At 34.7% G+C, this 21,539-nt stretch overlaps 2 protein-coding genes across 2 annotated transcripts; one reads left to right on the top strand and one right to left on the bottom strand.

The window, feature by feature from the left end:
- Positions 1–4,093: 4,093 nt before the first annotated feature.
- On the bottom strand, positions 4,094–5,416 carry LOC124457037 (uncharacterized protein F54H12.2-like). The gene has a single exon (XM_047007336.1). It carries the CDS (start codon positions 5,414–5,416, stop codon positions 4,094–4,096), a length of 1,323 nt encoding a protein of 440 aa, XP_046863292.1.
- Positions 5,417–13,384: 7,968 nt separating this feature from the next.
- On the top strand, positions 13,385–14,539 carry LOC124457036. Its single transcript, XM_047007335.1, has one exon. The coding sequence runs from the start codon at positions 13,385–13,387 to the stop codon at positions 14,537–14,539; it is 1,155 nt and encodes a 384-aa protein (XP_046863291.1).
- The last annotated feature ends 7,000 nt before the right edge of the window (positions 14,540–21,539 follow it).

Below are 21,539 nucleotides of genomic sequence, written 5' to 3'. Positions count from 1 at the left end.
GCAAATTTTTATCTTCCCTATTATATCATCTCACTCTAAATTCTTTTTGTCTTTCTGACTCTTTTGACACATTAACTAATATTAATAACATTCGTAGACATCTGTTCGCTGAAGGCTATCAATTTGTTTCATTCGACGTTGACTGACTTTTTACCAAAGTTCCGTTGTCTCATACAGTCAATATAATTTTAGACTGCATTTACGATGAACACATAATTTCAACAATTTAAAAAAAGTCTACATTAAAAAAATCATGTTAGATTTCTTTAACAAAATGGCCTTTTCTTTTAACAACACCATTTATACCCAAAAAGACGGCGTTTCTATGGGTTCCTCGATAGGACATTTCCTTGCTAATATAATTTTTACCGAAGTTGAAAAATTAATAGTTTTCGATCTCATCAATGATGGCACAATGAAATTGTACAACCGTTACGTTGATGACACGCTTGTTCTAATCAAACCCTCCAATATTTCCACTGTCTTATCGAAACTTTATAGTTTTGATGCCAAACTCACATTCACAGTTGATACATTTCGCGATGGCATAATTCATTTTCTAGGTAGAAAAATTTCGGTTGATGGAACTGGCATTTAACGAAAAGACACCCACACTGGTCAGTCTTTGGCTTCGAACCATTTAATCGAAAAATTGCATGGTTAAATTCTCTTTACCACCGTCCCTTCAAAATTTGTAGCAATAAAACACTTTTGAACTGTCAAATTGAAATACTCAAATCTTACATATCTTCACACGGTTATCCTAACAGTGTTGAAAACTTTTTAGATAAAAAAATAAAATCCAAATACAATGATTCTATTCCCATCGACAACCGCTCTTCCATTGATGATAATCTACCTAAAATTAGAGTTCGTATTCCTTATCTTGGCGTACAGAAAATACAACAACATTTTTCTCAACCGGTGAAATTTGTTACTATTTATGACACTAAAAACCTGTCCAATTTTGTCTCTAACAAGGACAAACTTCACTTTCTCGCAGTAAGCTTGTATACAAAATAACTTGCCCTGGCTGCAGTAGAAAATACATCTGCATGACACAAAGTTGCTTGCCTGTATGGCTCAAAGAACATGCTACCAGACTCTCTTCTAGTGCAGTTGGCTAGCATTTGAGTGCTAAAACGCTCAATTCCTGGCGACTCTACAAAACCAATTCTCACAACTCAATAATATCCTTCTACCTCCCAGAACTCCCTCTCCTGTAGAAAACTTTGTATCCAAAAACTAAAAAATACTTGACTCAACCAAATCTAACAACTACCACATTCTTGTTTTTCTTGAAGCACTTCTCATCAAACATAAGAAACTTTTTCTCAACACGGGTCTTAAGGCTAGCAAAGAATTACAGCTCTTTTTATAAATTATACTACACTTATTCTACCATTCAGATCGGCAGTTTCAATTCATCCTTTTGAAGTACTACACCTCTTCCAACTCTGCCTTTGTAAATATCACACTATTTAATTTGTTATTCTTACTTCCGCTTACCTATTTCATGCGTTATAAATATATATGTGAGTAGATATCATGCAGCTTTGTCACACTTTTGTCACAGAGCTCTTACCCGTGCCAGTTAGTTTCCATTCCCCTGAAGTTGATCGGTGCGCGCGCATGTCAACCGGAAATAAGGTTTAATAAACATGGCATGACATTGGATGGTGTGAAAATCGGAAATACGACAAAGCTGGAAGTTGCATGCTATTGACAAGTAACATTAGATCCGTTTCCTTTTCTCAATCAAAGGTAAAAACGGTAGAAAACGAGGTAATTGCATTTTATAGCTTATACTTTATCGAAAGGTTTACATTCTATCTCTTGAAACAAATGGAATTGAATGTAGACATTGATCTGGCATTAAGAATGAACAAATTGCTTTTGGAGTCAGAAAAGAATGAAATAACTGTACGTCAAAGTTTGTTAGAAAATAAACTTTTAGACTGCTATGCTGAAGAAATTGCTGCAAAGATAAACGCTGAAGTAAATAAGAACTGCAATGGATGCATGATTGATCATCCCTCTCAACGCTAGCATGACTGTCTCATGATGGAGCATGACGAGCGTATGTTGTTGCATTTTGATGATGCCTTGGAAAATGTGTCCAAAGAGATTGTGATCAAAGATTTTATGAAAAGCATTGAAGATGTCAAGCCACCCGTTAATGGACTTGAGATACTAAAATACACTTGTAACGACTGGCGTAAAATATTTGTTTCGGATAAAAAGAACAAACTTGAAACGCGAGTCGTTAAGCTTTTGTAAATATATATTTTTATTTGTTCCTGTTCGATTCGTAAGGTCAAACAACAAACTTGAAACACGAGTCGTTAAGCTTTTGTAAATATATATTTTTATTTATTCCCGTTCGATTCGTAAGGTCAAACCATTACATTGTTCTAAATGAAATATAAGAAACATGTATGAATTTACTTTACATGTTAGCAATTCTGTATACATATACGTAAGCGATGTAATATTACATAGAAAAAAACATTTTACGACAACTACAAACGAATTAAAACTTACTCGATAAGGTCTTTTATGTGACGATACATGCCCACACGAGGGTTTTACAAGATAATCATCACAGTGATCACATTTTTCTAAAAAATAAAATCGACGCCTCTGTTAAAGTTAATACAAACACTCTAAGGAACAGAAAAAAGACAAACGGTACTTACTGAAGGTATAAAACGACGCCTATGGCGAGGCCATCCTTCTTCGATTGCATGTTTGGATATTGCATCTTCACAAAGGCTCTCTGTTTCGTAAGTGGTTGAGATACACTACACATGAACATGATGCAAAAAGATACTCAACTCTCACACATCCTTCACCAAGACGGTTTAAGTGACGAATAAAGGCAAAAACTTTTCAACACAAACTTTGAGCAATTCCTTAATTTGAAGAAACAAAAAGATATTCAGATACCCACAGTACGCGTGATGGATACAACGGACGGGGAAGAAAGAAACTCGGTAATAAACAACGAAGTGCGTACATTATCTGACTCCGTCATTGTACAAAGTGTGCCGAAGACGATGCGTGAACGCGCAACAGCAATACTGCAGCGTCTCAAAACAAAGCCAGATATAATAACTTGGGATGATTCAGGACAAGTCAAACTTGACAGTGTTATTATTCCTCAATCAAATATATCTGACCTGATCAGCGACGCCGTAAGAGGGAGAAAGAACTTCAATCCTACAGGTTCTAGAGAATTCTTTCGCGTTTTATCAAAAATAAACATTCCTCGTGATTTGGTTCGGAACGATGTAAGATGGGAAGAAGCTCAAATGGAAACTTCGCCCAATGAAGAAGATGGAATAGCCCACCACAGAGGCTCAAGAACGAAAATGACAACACCTAAAGCCCCCCCCTACACTAAAGAAAACTCGTTTACGTTGGATAGACTATTAAAATTTGACATGTAAAAATTTGTTTTGTTTAAATAAATTGAGCAGTTGATATCAATTTCCTGACTGTTATCATTAGAATATGCAAATAGAAAGCACAGGCAATTAGTTTACACAAAGAAATTTTATTGATAATAAACGGCTCAAGCTTTTACAACAAATTTTATACTTGACTGAATGCTATCGTTTAGGGTTACACTAGTTTCTATATGAAAATGTCTGCTAACGAAACTTGATACGTTGTTATCGTTCTCAACAGTATTACCATCAAACATGTTTACAATCTTATTCATGCTATATCCTCGCACTCTACGGCTGAGGTAATATATACAATATTGTCCACATACATCCGTCCAGATACTTTGCAATTGACGTTTATTAAACCCCCAATCATAATGTTTCAAATAATCTCTAAAGAACTTATGATATCACCCTGGTGGTTGTCCATAGCTATCAAAGAATTCAGCTTTTTCTTCTGAAGGAAAGTAAAAGGCAACCCAATGGGTCCCCGGTTTTCCGCTTACACCCGTGTTTGCGATAAATCCTTTTGGGTAGCTTTCGATTTCTTTAGGCAGACGGTCGGCTGGAAAAACGCCGAGAAATTTTTTTCCTGTTACCGGATCAGATTTCAAAGCGGTCCATATTTGTGAGGTGTTCATTTATCCAATGTAGTCATAAACGACATTTCTCCCTCCATCGATTTGTATTATATTTTCAAACTCTCCATAGCAGACAAGGCTAACTGCATGAGTTGGCGGTGTCGAGAATTGTAAGTCAATGGCTAGGTTTCCTTTTTGCACAGTGTTAAAATGTTCGGATGCACTGCACATATCGGAGGTAAAGTCCGCGCTGAACAGGGCAAAACCGTTGGGGAAATCTTTACGTGTAATGCCATTGCCTGTGTCGTAATACATTTTCCCAGTGCCTGAAAACTGCGATAGAAATGCTTCTATAAATCTTGGATTCGCACCAAAGGACAAATTGATTGATTTAAATGGTACAGATTCACCATTTATTGAAATGCCTAAAGATGAAATGTTGAAATGCTGGAAATTGAATGGGTTCTTTTTATAAGCTCCGTTGAATGACGCACTTTCAACAAGACCGAAAACAAACGATTTAGGCACTAAACCATTGAAAAGGTTATCTTTTTGCAGCGAAGGGTTTCCAGAAGGAATAATAAAACTTTTACAGTCCACACGTCTTACTGGGTAAATGGCTGGACCTTTTTTCAGGGCAACTTTGTGAGCCAGAGATATACTAGGATTCACTTTGACTTTACGAACTTTAAGGTATGCATCTATCAGTTTCACTCTAAAGGCTGCACCGTCCACCGATGACATTAAGACAAATTCGTCACTGGTACGGTTCATGACCACTTTCAAATCAACATAGCTAAGTAAGTAACGTTCACCAAAGAAAACATCGCAAAAGATAGGACCTGCCATATCAACAATTTTACTTCCCATGATAAACTTATTTCTTGTCTTCAAACCCCTGTTTGGACTTGCGTGGGCAGGATCTGCATTATCCATCTGACCTGCAGTATCTTTGTAAAATAACGCAGCGGTGAGCTGGGATTGTTTGGCTGACGGACCATAATTTAAAAGTGTGCCGAGATATGCACGATATGGGTATGTTCCTGTTGCTTGTGTAACTAACTTTCCTTTTAGAAACACGTCAACTTGCTTGAACAAACTGTGCAAGAAATTGTTTACAGGTCCAACTTTAGTGTCATCATCGATATCCCCACCATTGGCTTTTGTTACTTTCGCTCTAGCTACCAATATTGTCTTAGACATGTCAACATAATCTTCTGTGCCGGGCGCTAAAAATGTAATTGGTCCATTTTCAGATACGTTGGACACAGGTTGATGATCAATCCAATGCCCCTTTTCTAAACTGACTTGTGTTGGTGGGACAGAAAATAAATCAAGTTCGGTTTGTGTACATTCTACAGATTTTGGATGAACGAAATCCATATTTAGCCGAAAATGTCCTCTGCTTCTTTAGCTGCTTTACGTCTCTTGGCTGAACTGTGAATGGTAATGGAAGTCGTCGCCTTTCTCTTTTTAGCTGGTTTTCTTGACCGTTTCTTTGAAGACTTTCCTCTTCCTGTTTGAGCAAACTGCTGCATTCTGTTTACAGCCATTTTCTCCACATCTTTAGCAGCCTGATTTACTCGCGATTTTGCAGACTCTTTTACACTTTTCCCGGAGATGACATTGCCTAAAACGTTTGCTCCTGTGTTAAGAGCAATTTTACCCAGAGCTTTTGCACTGCTTTTTGCCTGAGGTATTACAGCTCCAGCCAAACTGCGAAATAAGCCACCAAGACCATAACCCACTTGTCCATATCCTCTTTGCCATGGTGCTCCTTTAAACACTGGTGATGCACCGTATCCTCGTTGTTGGTTGAGTTAATATTGTACATAACGATTTGTTAGAGTCATATTTCTTATGTAAAATAAGACGAAGCTTGCTTTCTGAAATGAAGTGTCACTATCGACTTCCCTCGTTCAAATGCGATGGGGTTTCCTAACTCGTCCCTTAAGAGAATTTCGATGTCCTCAAAAGACTTTGTTTGCACGGGTATGTATTGGATATTAGTGAATGTTCTTGAAACAATGTCTCCATATTTTCCTTGAGTGGTAACTGCCTTTAGTAATTTTACATTGACGTCCCAACAACTTGCGGTTGTACAATGTTGCAATATACATACATCATGACGGATCCGTGCAAATCACAAGCATAAGGGCTTTCGGTTGTTTTTAAAATCTCTACGTCTTTTCCGCCAAAACCGAGTAAGACCGACATTCGTTGATTAAATGATATTTTGTAACCCTGTCTTACATGCACTTTAATTTTTTCTGTTCGGGGGTCAAATCTCAATTTGATATTGTCTTTTACTTCTTTGTCAAGAGTCTCATTAACTGATTTTACTAGGTCGAAGGTGTTTTCATACAGGCCATAGTCGACAAATACCGGAGTAGGTTGACCTGTTTTGTGAGTTACATTTATATGTGTATCCAAACCTTTTTTCAACGTGTACCATGTATGAGGATATGGAATTGAATACAATCCTACTTCCCAATTACCATTTAAATTCACAACGTGAGGTAGTTTTACGCGAAAACCTGAAATCTTATTCTCAGGAAATACAGAGAGAGATGCATTACTAGGTAATGTCAGATAGAAGTGTGTCCCGCTCATCTTTAAGGTATAATGTGAAATGAAAAAATCATGAAAACGGTTACGTTTTATATATGTATTTCCGATGCTGGTACCCATGAATTAAATTTGTTAGGGTAACCAGACCACTTTACAAAATATTGTACATTGCCCCCTCTACCACGTTTCTTAAGTATTTTTCAATCTCATAAACATCGTCTTTCTTGATGACTTTTGAAGTTCTTTTCATAAAATGTTCCTTCAAGTTCGTCCCTTCATGATCTTTCAGTCTGTATACAGGAGGATTGCGCGGTATTTTTGACTTACAGTGAAAATTTCTTTTGAAAATTCGGTAAATACCCTTCTCAAACCTTCGTTTTATTTTACTTATTCGTACTTGGTCACCTATATCAAACTTATATTTTACATGCGTAGGTTTATTTAATTTGCTATCACCATATAAATTTTGCCGAATTCTATCTTCATTTTCACTTGTAACGTTGATCGGTTTTTCCTTAATGCTGCGATGCATGCTATGATTATAAGAATACAGTAGATCAGGAAGCATGTCAATGTATCTCATGGTTTTGTTTGCTGTGAAGTAGCGCCACATTTTAGTTTTCAGTGTACGTATCAAACGTTCAACGATGGATGCCTTCGTCTCGTTAAATGTATTAAACAAGGTAACGTTTTCTTCTGCCAAAGTTTCTTAAAGTCTCGATTAAAAACTCCGAGCCTTGATCCGTTTGAATGTGTGTTGGTTTACGTCCTGATGACAAAATCTTTTAAAAGCTTCTACCAACGACGATCCTGTTTTCTTTTTAATGGAACAGCCCATGCATATTTGGAAAAACATCAATACAGATAAGAAGATAGCGATAACCATCATTATACTTTTGCAAAGATTGCATGTCTGCAAGATCCAATTGCCACTGGTCGTCAATACCACTCACTACGACACGATTTCTTTCAAACTTTCTTCGAATAGGTTTATGCAAAGAGTATGCGTCTTGTTGCATGAGCCATTCTTTAATTCTTTCACGACTAATGTCATATATTCCTTCTGCCTTTACATCGCGGTACAAACGTTCAACACCTCCGTAGCTTCCAGGACGTTTTGGATTGAAGTATACACCGGCTAAGTACTGGTCAACGTTACTCATGACAATGTTCTCGTGATAATAATTTTGCAATTAGATGTCAATTTCTTTTAACTACTCATTATCGAGGGGTTCAATGTTTTCAGTTACAGGCAGTGTTTCTTCTATCGCATTATCTGTTGGAAGTTTAATTGCGGCTGGTCCATAATTTTTAACAGTTTTACTTGTGTATCCTGCTTGCAAATGACCCTTAAGATTGAGATCGTTGCGTCCGAAACTTATACCCAGGCGAAACATTTTCTGACGATTATGATTTTTATCTCTTTTCAAATTCTCGCTGTAGCCTTTACTCCCGCAAATCCCCATACTTGTCTAGCGGCTAATCCAGACCTCCCAATGAAATGAACACTATAACGTTTTTTCATTCGCCTTTATACGTTTTTGAAAAAGACATTTTTACTGGTTTATGTAGTCCATTGATCACTTTGGTTTGTTATCGTGGTCATTCATACTACAATCTCAAATACAGCCAAGTTGGCAACTGGAATATTTATTAAAATGAAACAAATAGTCTCATACAGATGTTCTATACTTCAATTTACAAGCACAATCAACATAATCAAACAAATTTACAAAAAATGGTGGTCTAATTGTTTGTGTGTAAATTGACATAAGTTCATTCCACGGTGCTTTTCAGAGTTTCTCATAGTATATCTTTTGAGAAGATGTTGGTCCACTGTACTTTAGAAACTTGAAGGCTTCACATATTCCATTCCAGACATGTTCGTGATTAATTGTTTCGACTGCTCGAGCTGCAAAATTGAACCAACGATCTTCCTCAGTCATCATTTCTAAAACGTTTTGATACTCTGCCCAAGGGTCTGCTTTACTTTCATCCTTTTCAGCTCTTCGTAGCTCTTGAATCTTTTTACTTATAAAATCCACAAAAATCAAGTTGATAAGATCGCTGTGACTAACTTCTTCAAACTCAACAGTGTCAGCATGTATCTGATTAAACATGTGTGCCATATTTTTTGTTTTTTTTCAAAACGTCCAAAAGCAATGCAATAATAAACAACGCAAATAACATTTTTTAAGACGATAGTTCGACTATATAGTTTGAAGAATGAATACACAATAACATAGATCCGGTTTATTAACCAATAAAACATAAGGCGGTCTAATGTTATTTGTTAATAGCATGCAACTTCCAGCTTTGTCGTATTTCCGATTTTCACGCCGTCCAATGCCATGCCATGTTTATTAAACCCTATTTCCGGTTGACATGCGCGCGCACCGATCAACTTCAGGAGACTGGAAACTAACTGGCACGGGTAAGAGCTCTGTGACAAAAGTGTGACAAAGCTGCATGATATCTACTTATGTGTATGTATGGTTTTAAATATCATTCTGTCTGAGGATGTCTTTAAAAAAAAGTCGAAAATTTACAGTTCACTTCTCGTCTTGTTTTGATTCACATTTTGCAATCTCAAGATGTTTTGCTCCTTCGGAAACTGTTTTTTGTTATAAGTTTATTAAGTTGTCAGCTGCTCATGGTTTTTAAGTCAAAGTTTGTTGTTTTTTGTTTAATGCTGATATTTAAAACTGACAGGCACATACTAAGTTGTGGTTCACACATGCTACTCAGGAATCTGTCATTGATAGGGAGGGAATATGTCATTAGTTTTTGTTAGTTTGAAATGGTTTGGAAGAAAACTTTTTGATGAAATAGGTCAGGGTCTATGTTACGTGCGTGGTCCCGAAAGAATAGGTATTTATTTTGGCTCTATTTCCATATGCAACAAAGATAGTGTCAACCAGTTGTATTCCTCAAACAATTTATTTATCCACGCGTAATTGTATAAGTTTATAAGTGTCTTAACAATAATATTAACAAGTATGAGTAAAACTTATTTCCTCTGTCTGAGTACAACCGAGAGTCTTTATTCTTGAGTGATCGTGAGTCCAACAATGACTCACAATAGTGTTCCAAAATGGATTAACGGCACAAAAGCCAAAAGATAATTATGGAAAAAAAGCCAAGATATTCGTCTGGTATTTTTTAGCTTGTCAACCTAACTCGGTAAGCTATGTCTCCTCGTGGGTTATACTTGTAGGTCTATACTACTCATTTATATATAATATGTAATGGGAAGTATAGTGATTTTTGTGACCTACATCCCAAACGCAATACAGTATATTACAGCAAGATATATTTAGCCACAACAACAACAAATGCGGTTGCGGTTCTAAAATATGTGTTTACCCATGTAAGCAAGCTTCTAGCGCATGCAAGCAAGCTTCTAGATTATGTCTTATTTGTAATGACATTGCAAAAATGCATATTAAAGATAAAATATAAAAATGTCTAATAGAACAATATAATAATAGCGATCGTGACTAAAACACCACACGAGTACATAAGAGTGACATACTAATAGATATTGATTACAAATAAGAAATAGCACAATTTCTTCTATAATACATTGATATTTGCATCCACTTTTGCTTGTATTTTGTCTGGACTCTGGGGCAACCATTTGATGTATTTAAATACTAAAAAATTATTTTATTCGTAATCCTAATATATATAATAAGGATTAATATATTGTAAATATACTCTGATGAAGGCTTTGGAATAAAGTCGAAACACGGTGCCATCCAGTAAATTGCTTTAGTGGCAAGAATCTTTCATCCATACGCAGTTTAAAACAGATTTGACTCGTCTCCAATCCCTGTGGGCTTGGTAGATCAACAGGTAGAGTGTTTGACTAGTATCCCGAAGGTGCAAGCTCAAATCTCGTCCAAGTTACATGTGTTTCTTGTGCAAATTAAAAAAACCGTGTTAGGATTAATATACTATTTGTACTCATGTTAATATTTTAATAAGTTAAAAATCTTGAGCAAAAATAACAAGTAGATGTATTTGTAATATAATTAATTGATTAAATGAAAATATGATCTTGGCACTTTGCTGGACAATTTAAGCAATTGCCTCATGAACCTGAAAAATTCAGGAGACTCAACGGATTCGGATTTGCTTAAATTGTCCAGCAAAATGCGAAGATCAATTATATCTTCATTTAATTTCAAACACCGCTCTGCATAAAACATTCTTTCATAATTAATTGATGTTGATTTACTCTTCAAATGTTGCATTTATCTTATTTATTCCACAAAAGAAATATGGGGTAGTTTAGTATGGAATCAATCAGATTGCACTTTAGCTCATATCCAGCCTCTTTTTTTAAAATTTATAAATAATTTATTGAAGTCTTTAAAATACTGATTTTGAAGTTCAAAGATTGAATTACATCAGCTAGAACTTTAAAAAATATTAAAAGTAATCAGAAATCGTAAGCATAATATGACACATAAACGTAACACAGTACAAATGTCATTGAATTGAAATATATATAAGGTACATTTATTTCATATAGCACGTTTGCAAGGCATTGTTTATACGCTGTCTATTTAATGGCTTTCATAAATATGTATTTGTTAGGTGAAAGTAAGTCAAAAAAATCTCAAATGCTGGCAAATAGCATCGACAAAATACATATATAATGTTTTTTGTATACGAGTTTACTTTATGACAACTCCATTGCAAGACTACCGTTGTTGATACATTTAAACGGTGTAATAGATTAAGACATTGAGCACAGCGGACACCAAATTAAACTGAAACATACAAAATTAATGAGTGCGAACAAAAAACCTTCTCACCATTTAAATCCATCAAAGGGTTGCCCCAGAGTCCAGACAAAATTTAAGCAAAAGCGAAAGCAAATATCAATGTATTATTAAAGAAATTGTGCTAGTTCTCATTTGTGACTAATATATAGTCGTATTTCACTCGTATGTACTCGTGTGGGGTTTTAATCAGGATCAATAATAATTTATAAATGATATTACACGATAGTAATTGCTATTTTGTAACAAATTAACATACTTGCGATACGAGTTTCGTTTTGCACTTCTATAAAATCTACATTTTAAGATTTCAATATTTATTAATTAACCAAGACTGCAAATCAAAGTTAGAGCTTTGTCTCGTGTAATAGTTTTCCACAATCACACAGAACTATTTAAAAAATTGATACTTATGTCTGAAATACATAGTTTTAACTAGCAAATGTTTTTCAACAAGCCAAAGTTTGGCGATGTATTTATTTACAAGAGTTTTGACACACTAAACAATATGTCTTAATTAACGCTTTTAATTAATCTGAATGCTTTGTGACAGTGCAATTATATTTAAGTCAAAATTTTACATATGGCAAAGCATTAGCATCATAAATTTATAGTACCTGGTTTTTTAAACGCAATTTTTGATGCAACTCTTTCGGAGGAGTTCTTTAGAAATATTGCATATGACACAGTGTAGTATAATAATGCTATATCGCTTGTTTGAATGACGACAGTACTAATAAGAGCTTACGAGCACTTTACGAAACGTTACGCAGCTTACGCTGCGTTTACACTATACTGGATTCGCTTATCACGACATCTTCATTTGCTTTATAGAATTAACTGTTCGGAGTAAAAGCTAATTAAGCTGATAGATTTATTGTATTTGATCGTTTTTCTGACATTGAACATTATCATTGCCTTATATAAAAAAAGAATATTTAACCTGCTACGGTAATTAATAAGGTATGGTGCATACCGGGCCTTAAAGCTATGTAATAAGCCGAACAATGTCTAATAACTTTACTCAAGAACACGGCTCATTAATTACTACTCAGAAATATGACTTTGGGTTGTTCAAATCTAGTACACCTATGGTGTGTTTGGAAAATGGCTTGAACCCGGGAGTATCGTTACATGTTTGTAGACGTAGATTGGTATAGTCCTGAGGAGAACTGTTTTTGTTGTTGTTGACGCAACCTTAGTGAGAGTCATTTTCAGAGTCAAATGAGGAGTAAACGTCTGGGTAGCCGTATTTGTTATCTGGCTCTTACGTGTTGTTTTGTGTGTACAGGAAATGTGTGGGTGTCAATTGTGTATTGTCATTGTGAACTAATATAACATGCGATGTTTTTAGTTCTGATGTGTGAATTATTTGTTATATTTTTATTTATAATAAGTGGGTGTCAATTGTGTCTGGTAATTGTAACTGTCGAACGTAGTTTGTAACTTTTCTCCTTATGAAAGAAGTTATTTGCTAAATATTTTTGTGTTACGTTTTTTTATATATATACTGTCTTTTGGCATTAATGTGTTCTTTTGCCAGTTTTATGATGGAAATATGTTTTTAGTTCTTTATAAGTAACAGCAGTTTTGTTTGAAATATGTGTAGCTTTTATTATCAATTATAACACTACTTTGTACCACTTGACATAGGAAAATGCAATAAGTTCTTCATATTGGCAAAAGGGTGGATTGATTTCACAAATGAGGATCTCATTTTCATTGATATATAAATAATATATTTTGTGTTTTTGTAGAAGACTAAAGCTTTAATAAAAACAATTGGTCCATAATAATGAAAGTTAGCATCAATTTATGGCTCGTCGCTGTTGGCTGTTTGGGGATGTTGTATATTTACTTCCTTCCAAAACTAAACAGGTCTTTTGGTATTATTGACCAGGAACATGTACTTTCAAAATTTAACGTTTTTCAGTCTCCCACGAAATATATCAATTATGATCATCCTTCAATTTCACTCTACATGAGAATGTCAGGTAAAAGAGATGACCACAGACATAGATTTTACTGCAATATGTTGAAGACGATTCCGCTTTTCTGGCCAGGATGGCTAGGTAAAATGGTTCTTGTACTTGATGAAGAATCAGAGAAGGATCACGCCTTCGGTGAAACACTATTGAATCAAACGAAAGAACATTTTCCCAATCAAACTTTTCAAGTAAAATACGAGCCACTACCAAAGGATCCGTTGGTTTTAACTTATCCTGGTCAGCTAAATCCACCTGGCTATAATCGTCAGTTATGGAGCAGCTTTTTCATAGATCTTTACACCAATGACGAGGTAATAGCTTGGTTAGATAGTGATTCGCCATTTAATTTCCCTGTAACCATATCAACTATAAAGGCAAATGGCAAAGTAAGAATTCTTAGTTCAGAATGTGCAATGAAAGTTGACTGGGGAGAATCATGGGCAAAAACCACAAAGTTAGCTATAGGAATGCCACAAGTTGCTGATTTTATGACATACTTTCCTGTGTACATCTACCGTGACACGTTTACACACTGCAGAGACCACATATTAAAAAACTTCAATACAAGTAACTTTGAAGAAGCATATCAACAATTTCACGAAACAAGCAATGCTCTTTCTCCAGTAAACGTTATCATCAGCTACGCTTGGTTCTTTGAGAAAGATCGCTACGACTGGAATATAGAAATGTGCAGTGATTTGTCTGTTTACAACAACAGTCTACCTGAAGGCCACAAAATTCAGAAAAATGACACAGTTAATGGAAATAGATTATTAGCACAACCTCAAACTGCCTACCATGGACCGTTGAATGCCCAAGATTACTATGCAAAACTCATTCCAATTTCCTACTGTTTGTCAATAAGTGAAGCTGCCAAGAGTGAAGACATGTGTATAAAATATTCGCGATTGGATCTCAATCGCTTATTTAATCTATTCAAATCAGATATGCACAGCTTAAAAGAAAGGTTAAATATTCCCCATCCATGTATTGGAAATCACACTCAGTATTGCTTAAAGATCTTAAAACGTCATGTCAAGAATGTTGGTGATGAAATCAAAGATAACAAACGAAGAATGACATGGGAAGACGTCACAACAGTTGATTCTATAGCCCGCATACTAGGTGTAAATTGTCCGCCCCAACCAGTTTAGTAATCATAGTTACTATATACATATGTCTGTAGTAAAGTGGGCATATGGCCATTCTTATCATTTGATTACTTTAGATAATTTTAAATGGAAAAATTATATAATCTCTTTTTTAGTTTACTGCAGACTGCCTTAAAGACATCACGACGTTAGACCACGAAGGAGGTGGCATAACTGAACAAATCCTACACACCATAAACAATGCCAAAAAGAACATTACCTTTACTAAAAACGAACAGCACGACAAACAACTTACCTTCCTCGACATCCAACTAACCAGAACAGATGACGGTACACAAAACACACAAGTATACAGCAAAACCACCCACACAGACCAAATACTCAATTTCAACAGCAATCATCCAACACAACACAAAATAAGCTGCATTCGAACACTTTTAAACAGGATAAAGACTCATTGTAATACTGAAGAAGCCAAAAAAACAGGACGCAACTACTTATACTCCACATTTATTAAAAACAACTACCCTAGAAACTTCATAAACAAAACTATATAAAAAATACGAAACAAAACACAAACCGACAAAAGCAACAAAAAACCGGACGAAACAGAAAAAATCGTCACATTACCATACATAAACGGAACATCAGCAATGACTGCCAGACTTCTTCAACCATTTCATATTAACGTCGCCAAAAAACCTACAAAAAAACTCAAACTCATATACTCAAAACTTAAGAAAAAGGACAAAAAAACTACAAACAACACCAAAACTAAAACATAACACTCTAGTATTATTAACACCAATCATATTCACAATACACCAAAACCCATGGCAACGCATTTCACCCCATCCAATCACATTAATCCACCCACTAATCCAATTAGACACTCTAAACGTGTCCAAGCTAAAAGCACGTGTAAATAAATATCCTCATTCCGATGAAGGCTCGAAGCAACGAGTCGAAAGCTCAATAAAAATCATTTAAAATCAGGAGAAACTTTTATCTTTTATATATATATATATATATATATATATATATATATATATATATATATATATATATATATATATATATATATATATATTACGGATAGTAATCCTGGATAAAAGAGCTCTCAATATTCTATATGTTAGAAGAGCGTAAGATAAAATAAAATGAACTAAAATAGAATGGACAATTGTTTGCTGTCCCTACTCGGAGTTTCACGCCGTAGGGCGATCTTCAGGCAACTAACAGATAATATTTTATTTGCTGACTATATACATCGACTAAAAGGTGTTAAGTTACATGACGGCATGCACTAAACATGTCGGAACGTTTATTAAAAATGTTCTTTTTACATCCTTTCAGGATAAGTAGCCTTTCTTCAAGGCAAAGACGGCAGGTTCTTTGGTTTTTGTTCGGAGGTGGAAGTTGTTTGATGAAGTCCCATTTAATGTTGTAGTTACGTTTGTTTTCTTTCAGTGTCCACGTGTATTTAGAAAGTTCTGTCTCGTTCCGGTATTTAATGTTCGTAATTGATTTAATGTGGTTTCGATATCGTGTCTTAAAAGCGCATGCAGTAACACCTATGTAAGTTTTTGTTTCGTTGTTGTCAGTCGTTGTCACGTCGGCTTTGTAAATCACGTTGGGTTTCAGGCAATTGCCATTTGTCGGGCATAGATGTTTCTGTCTGCAGTTACATTTCTTTGATGGGTTGTTCTTGTTCTGGGTTGTGTCTGGGTTAAGTCTTTTTAAAATAGTCTTGTTGTGTCTGGTTATGAAAGTTTTCATGTTTTCGCCGCAGCTGTAGCTTACGCGTATTGTGTGTCGGTTGAATATCTTGGAGAGTATAGTATTTGGTGGGAAATGTTCGTCGATAAGTTGTAGGAAGTCATGGGCGATGTGTGTTTTTACGTTTTTGCTGTATGGTGGGTTAAACCAAGTGACGTTACGTTTTCTGTTGTACGTGGTGTTTACATTGATGTTCGATGGATTAAAGGTGAGTTGGGTGGTGAAGTTGCTTTGTTTAAGAGCTTGGTTGTAAATTGGTGCGGCATTTTCGAAGGTGTCTTTGCCAGATGAGAGTGTGTTAATTCGGTTGTTGATGGATGTGGGTAGTTGGCGTAATACTGATGGTGGGTGGTTGGACGATCTGTGAATGTAGAGGGGCTCGTCGTTGGGTTTTCTATATGGTTGGTAGTTGTCGTTGCTAAGGTCAAAGGTTACGCCAAGGAAGTTTGTGCGTTCATGGTTTGTCCTCGCTGTGATTTTTAGTCCAAGCTCGTTAAATTGGTTTGAGAGGGTTTTTCTTTCTTTGTCGCAGAGTCTTCCAGATTTGGTATTTATGACTGCAAGGCCATCGTCACGGTATAAGACGACGTTGTTTCCGTACCGGTGCTGTAGTTGGTCGAGTAAGAATACCCCTACAATTTCGCAAACTTCCGTTCCATCATAGCTGCCCATGGTTACATCAAACGTGTTGGTAGCGTTGTGTTTGGACCATGATTTGTTTTGGTGGAAAAGAAGGGATTTTCTTGCGTGTTTTATAATGGTGTGGTCTTTTTCTGTGATTGTTTTGTATTGTTTTGCCCACGCTAGGCATTTGTCCAGTAGGTGTTCGGTGATCGAAGGGTAAAAGTCAACTATGTCAAATGATATGAATGATTTTCTTTGTTTTTCGGTGATTTATTTAAACCAAGTGATAGCATCTGTTGTGTTGCGCCATTGGTTTAGTTTTAGTTCGTTTCGTATTACGTTTTTGATGTTGTCTAGGAAGAATTTGCTGACTTTTTCGAGGTGGCTTTTTGCGGGGTTGATGAGGCGGTTTTTGGGGTTGTTGTCAAAGTCTGGGTTGTGGTCCTTTAAAGATATGAATGCTGGGGAATGGTTCATGGTGTTTATTCGGTCGGCGATTTTTAGGTTGTCAGCGATTAGTTTTAGTTCGGAATTTATTTCTTCTACAGTGTCTTCTTGCGTGTGTTTGTATTTCTTTGTCACATTGTCTGTTAGTAGTTTATTGTAATTTGAGGCGTCCATTTCATAGATGTTTGTTGTTTTGTCGGCGAAGATGAAGACGTTGTTTCATGCGTTGATTTTGTTCATGTCTTTGTGTAATGACTTTAGAAAATCGTTGTGGATGCTGCGGAACTCTATGTTTTCGATTAACTGGGAAAGGTCGTCTTCAAAAGGTTTTAAGGATGGAATTAATGGTGGGTTACGTTTTGTCTTTAAGCCATAAGTGTGTGGTCTTTGTGTTCGAATGGCGTCGTCGGTGTGGCGGAGAAAGAAGTGGGCTTTCCATCTCATGCGTTGTACGAAGTCGTGGGTTTTGGTGATGAGGTTTCTGAGATAACTGTCTTTAGCTGGTAGGCCAATGTTTTTCAGCGAATAGTTGAAATTAATCTGTTGCATAATTGTCCTCGAGTTGTCAGGTTTATAACAGCGCTCGACTTTAAAAGGAGCGAATATTCGCTCCCTATGTATTAAGTTATTGCCTTTCATCATCACCCCCAATACAGATAATTCTTCCAACAAATACGCATCTTTCATAAATTTCTGTATCTGGAGAATTTTGTTTTCTCTTGTATTCTATCTTTTTCATAAATTTTAATTCAATAATATAACAACGATAGCAAAAATGCCATGATGTAATTATTTAATGAAATAATAATGTCACAAGAAATACTATAACAATTCATCTAGAAGCACTTTCATCGAATAAAATCTGTAAATCATGGAAATTTTCTTGTAATATCTTTATCTGCTCTTTTTAAAATATCCACTTTTTAAAATATCCATTTCGTTGAAAGTATTTCGTTCAATTTAACAAGAATACAACCAGATATAAGTAAAAAACAAAAGTAGGAACCATCAATTTCTCTCTTCTTATTGTTCAACAACACCCATTATATATACACACAAACAAAAATTAAAATAATACAAATAATAAATAATATAGCCAAAAAAATTAAAAAAAGTGTCAAAATCATCATCATAATATTTTCCATTTTCATTCAATAATTTTTCTCTTCTTCTATCAATTTCTCTAATTCAATAATTTTTGTTTCTTTATCATTTATTATAATATCTTGTTCTTTTTTCTTGTTTTTAAGTCTTTCAATTTCTACATTCCATTTTTTAACATATAATTTTAAAGCAATTACTTCTTTAGTTTTTTCCTCATTTCGATTCAAAATTAATAAAATATAATCCTTATGATATTTTTGTTTATTCACTGCCATCATAAATTGAATGGATAGTTACAAAATTTACATAAGGAAATTTTTTCCAAATAAACTTTTGATAAAAATGCTCATATTTCTAAACATCAATTCTTGCTTTATATGGTTCATTTAAAGTTATTGATTCGTCATTTCCTTTTTGTAATTTTTTAAATCTAAAGACTAAAAATGATTTTGTTCTTGAACCTTTCCACAATTTTTGGATCATGTTCATAGTTATGATTATAATGCAATTTTTTTCTTAAAACTTTAGTTTCATTTTGAATATATTTACATAATTCTTTTAATGCATTAAGTGTAAAACTTTCGTTAAAAAAATGATAATAAAATTTTCTTTTTATAAAATTATGAGTATATATGTATTAATCAACAAAAAGACATCGTCCTTTTCTTTAAGTTTTTTTACCAATATTTTATGTATATCAATTTATATTTTTTTTCACTTAAAGATATATTTATCATATTCATTTCTAAATAATTAGTAATAATGTTTTTTTTCTTTCCACTAATTTTTTATTGTTGTCTTGAGAAATTTGAAGTCTTTCTTCGAATTCCTTTATGTTTTTTCTATAATATTTTTTTCCAATACCTAATTTATGATTTTAACTTGATTACTATAATTTTCAAGCAATATTTCTTCTAACGTTCTTTTATCTTTTTCTCTATCGTTAAATGCTTTAACATATTCATCAAAAAAGTATTAATTAATTTCACCAGACAAATATGGATAATGGAGAGAGTTTTGGAGAGAGTTTTGTTCACTTTATGAATACATTTTTTGATTTAAAAAATTTTTATTTTCTCTAATAATTCTTTCACAGTATTTACACCATGCTTTTTTTGTTTACAAGTCCAAGTATTCTCTTTATATATAATAGTAGTCCCGTTTATAGATTCCATACATATTTTAAAATAATCAGATTTTTCATTATTTTTATGATAAATTCCATAAAAATTTTCGTTGCATAAAACAGCATCTACAAGTAAAATTTTTCATCCATTTTTGTTCATGTCTTCATTTGTCCATCGATCTTTATACGTGGAGTCAGAAGAACCAAAAGGTAGATAAGTATGATTTTTTCATTTTTCTTGAGTGTATTTGCATACAATTGCATGCAAGCTAGAAGACAACTTTATTTTATTGTAATGCCTATAGCGTGAAAATAAGACGTACCAAGTTTCAAATTCGTCCGCAAAATATTTCAAAAGTTATTTGGGGTTATAATCGGTAAACACACGATATATGATGACCATTGCTAAATTACCAAAGATTGTTTAAGTCAGGGAACTGCGAAAGAGTGACGTATTTGTTGATATAAACAAGCATCGTTCTTATATCGTTCTACAACTTGCACGTTGTGCTTGCGCGGCTTTCGGTATTTTGCTATTACTGTTTATTTATCGAAAATTAATGGATTCTTCAGAAGAAGAAGCCGATTATGATATTATCATCAATAAGAATGGGGTACAACCTTACATGTTCGAGCCTTTGGCCAACGCGTAAGGTGGTCATAATGATGACAATTCTCCGTCATCGGAAAGCAAAGATAAATACATTCACAGAATTGGAAATGTTGAATGGTTAGTTACAATGGTTACGTGTGAGTGTGGCTTTTGTGTGGTCATGTGTACAGGACGAGAAAGTATATGTTGCCAAGAGGTAAACAATACTGACCTCTGATACATGGCGATCATATTTGCATCACACAAGAGGAAGAGTTTGCCACAGTGTGTACAAACGAAGCTGTCATAAAAACAGCTATGGTCGTGTACATGACATTGGACCTATGCCTGAAAGTAAAGAAAACGAGCGAGAGTCGGATCCATTGTAGCTATTGCTCATCGTTGACGTGCTTTCTGTATCAAACCATACAGCGCTATCCTCAAAATGTTAAAATTTACATGACGTCGTCTGTGTGCTATGATTTTTTGTTGAAATTAACTCAGCCTTTAACTAAAACTATTGTATTGCTGGATTTTACACAAAAATTTGCTGGATTTTCTATGAGTTGAAATAACAAAAAAATAATGAAACCACATTAGTCTGAAGAAGTTACCACTGTATATGTTTGTGTTTTGCTGTCTACATATATTTTGACATCTTTTATCTTTGACAAACTTCATTTGAGGTAAAACGCACAAACATTTCGAGCCGTAGTCGACACATCGTGGTCCTCGCCTACAAGAAAGTCGTCATGTTCTGCAAGAACGTCGTCAATAATCTAAAATTTTAAAATTGTCCTCAAATTTGGAATCGCTATATAGCTTAGTTTTTGATAAATGTAAACAAATATTGCTAACTATAACTATAATAATCACTTCTTGCCTTCGTCTCTTCTCAAATGCAGTTCTAACATTTGTTGGCTGCTTCCCTTTAGATGTTACACTTGTGGGTTCCACAGAGTAATCAAAAATCGTGGGTACAGCATCTTTTTTAAGGCGAAGCCGTCCAGCTGTCCATCCTATTGATTGCAACGCTTCAAAATTTTGCACGAAGCAAGAACTGTCGAAATGTTACGAGCACAATTTTGACTTCTTTGTTGGCTTCCAATTTTTGCGTCGGATTTTTTCAATCCAAATATCACTCATGCGTTTGTTTTCGGGAAACGAACAAAAAAACTTTTGCTGCGTTTGGTGCTTCTTAGAAGAACCGTTTTTAAAATTAAATGCGACACAATAAACCATATTTTCAATGCTAAATTTTCGTGTTATTAATGCAGGCAAAAAAGTTACCAACATATTTTAAATGGTGCGCGCAATTGACTACGTTTAGCTTATGTCAACTATTACGACACTACGACCTTTTTCCAATC

The sequence above is a fragment of the Xenia sp. Carnegie-2017 genome, unplaced genomic scaffold (assembly GCF_021976095.1).
Source record: "Xenia sp. Carnegie-2017 unplaced genomic scaffold, XeniaSp_v1 HiC_scaffold_6, whole genome shotgun sequence".
NCBI classification, from domain to species: domain Eukaryota; kingdom Metazoa; phylum Cnidaria; class Anthozoa; order Malacalcyonacea; family Xeniidae; genus Xenia; species Xenia sp. Carnegie-2017.
This window is presented reverse-complemented; position numbering and strand designations above follow the sequence as displayed.

Bases quoted from the DNA above. Each gene is read 5' to 3' on its own strand.
- LOC124457037 (XM_047007336.1), bottom strand. From the start codon at position 5,416: ATGGATTTCGTTCATCCAAAATCTGTAGAATGTACACAAACCGAACTT.
- LOC124457036 (XM_047007335.1), top strand. From the start codon at position 13,385: ATGTCAGGTAAAAGAGATGACCACAGACATAGATTTTACTGCAATATG.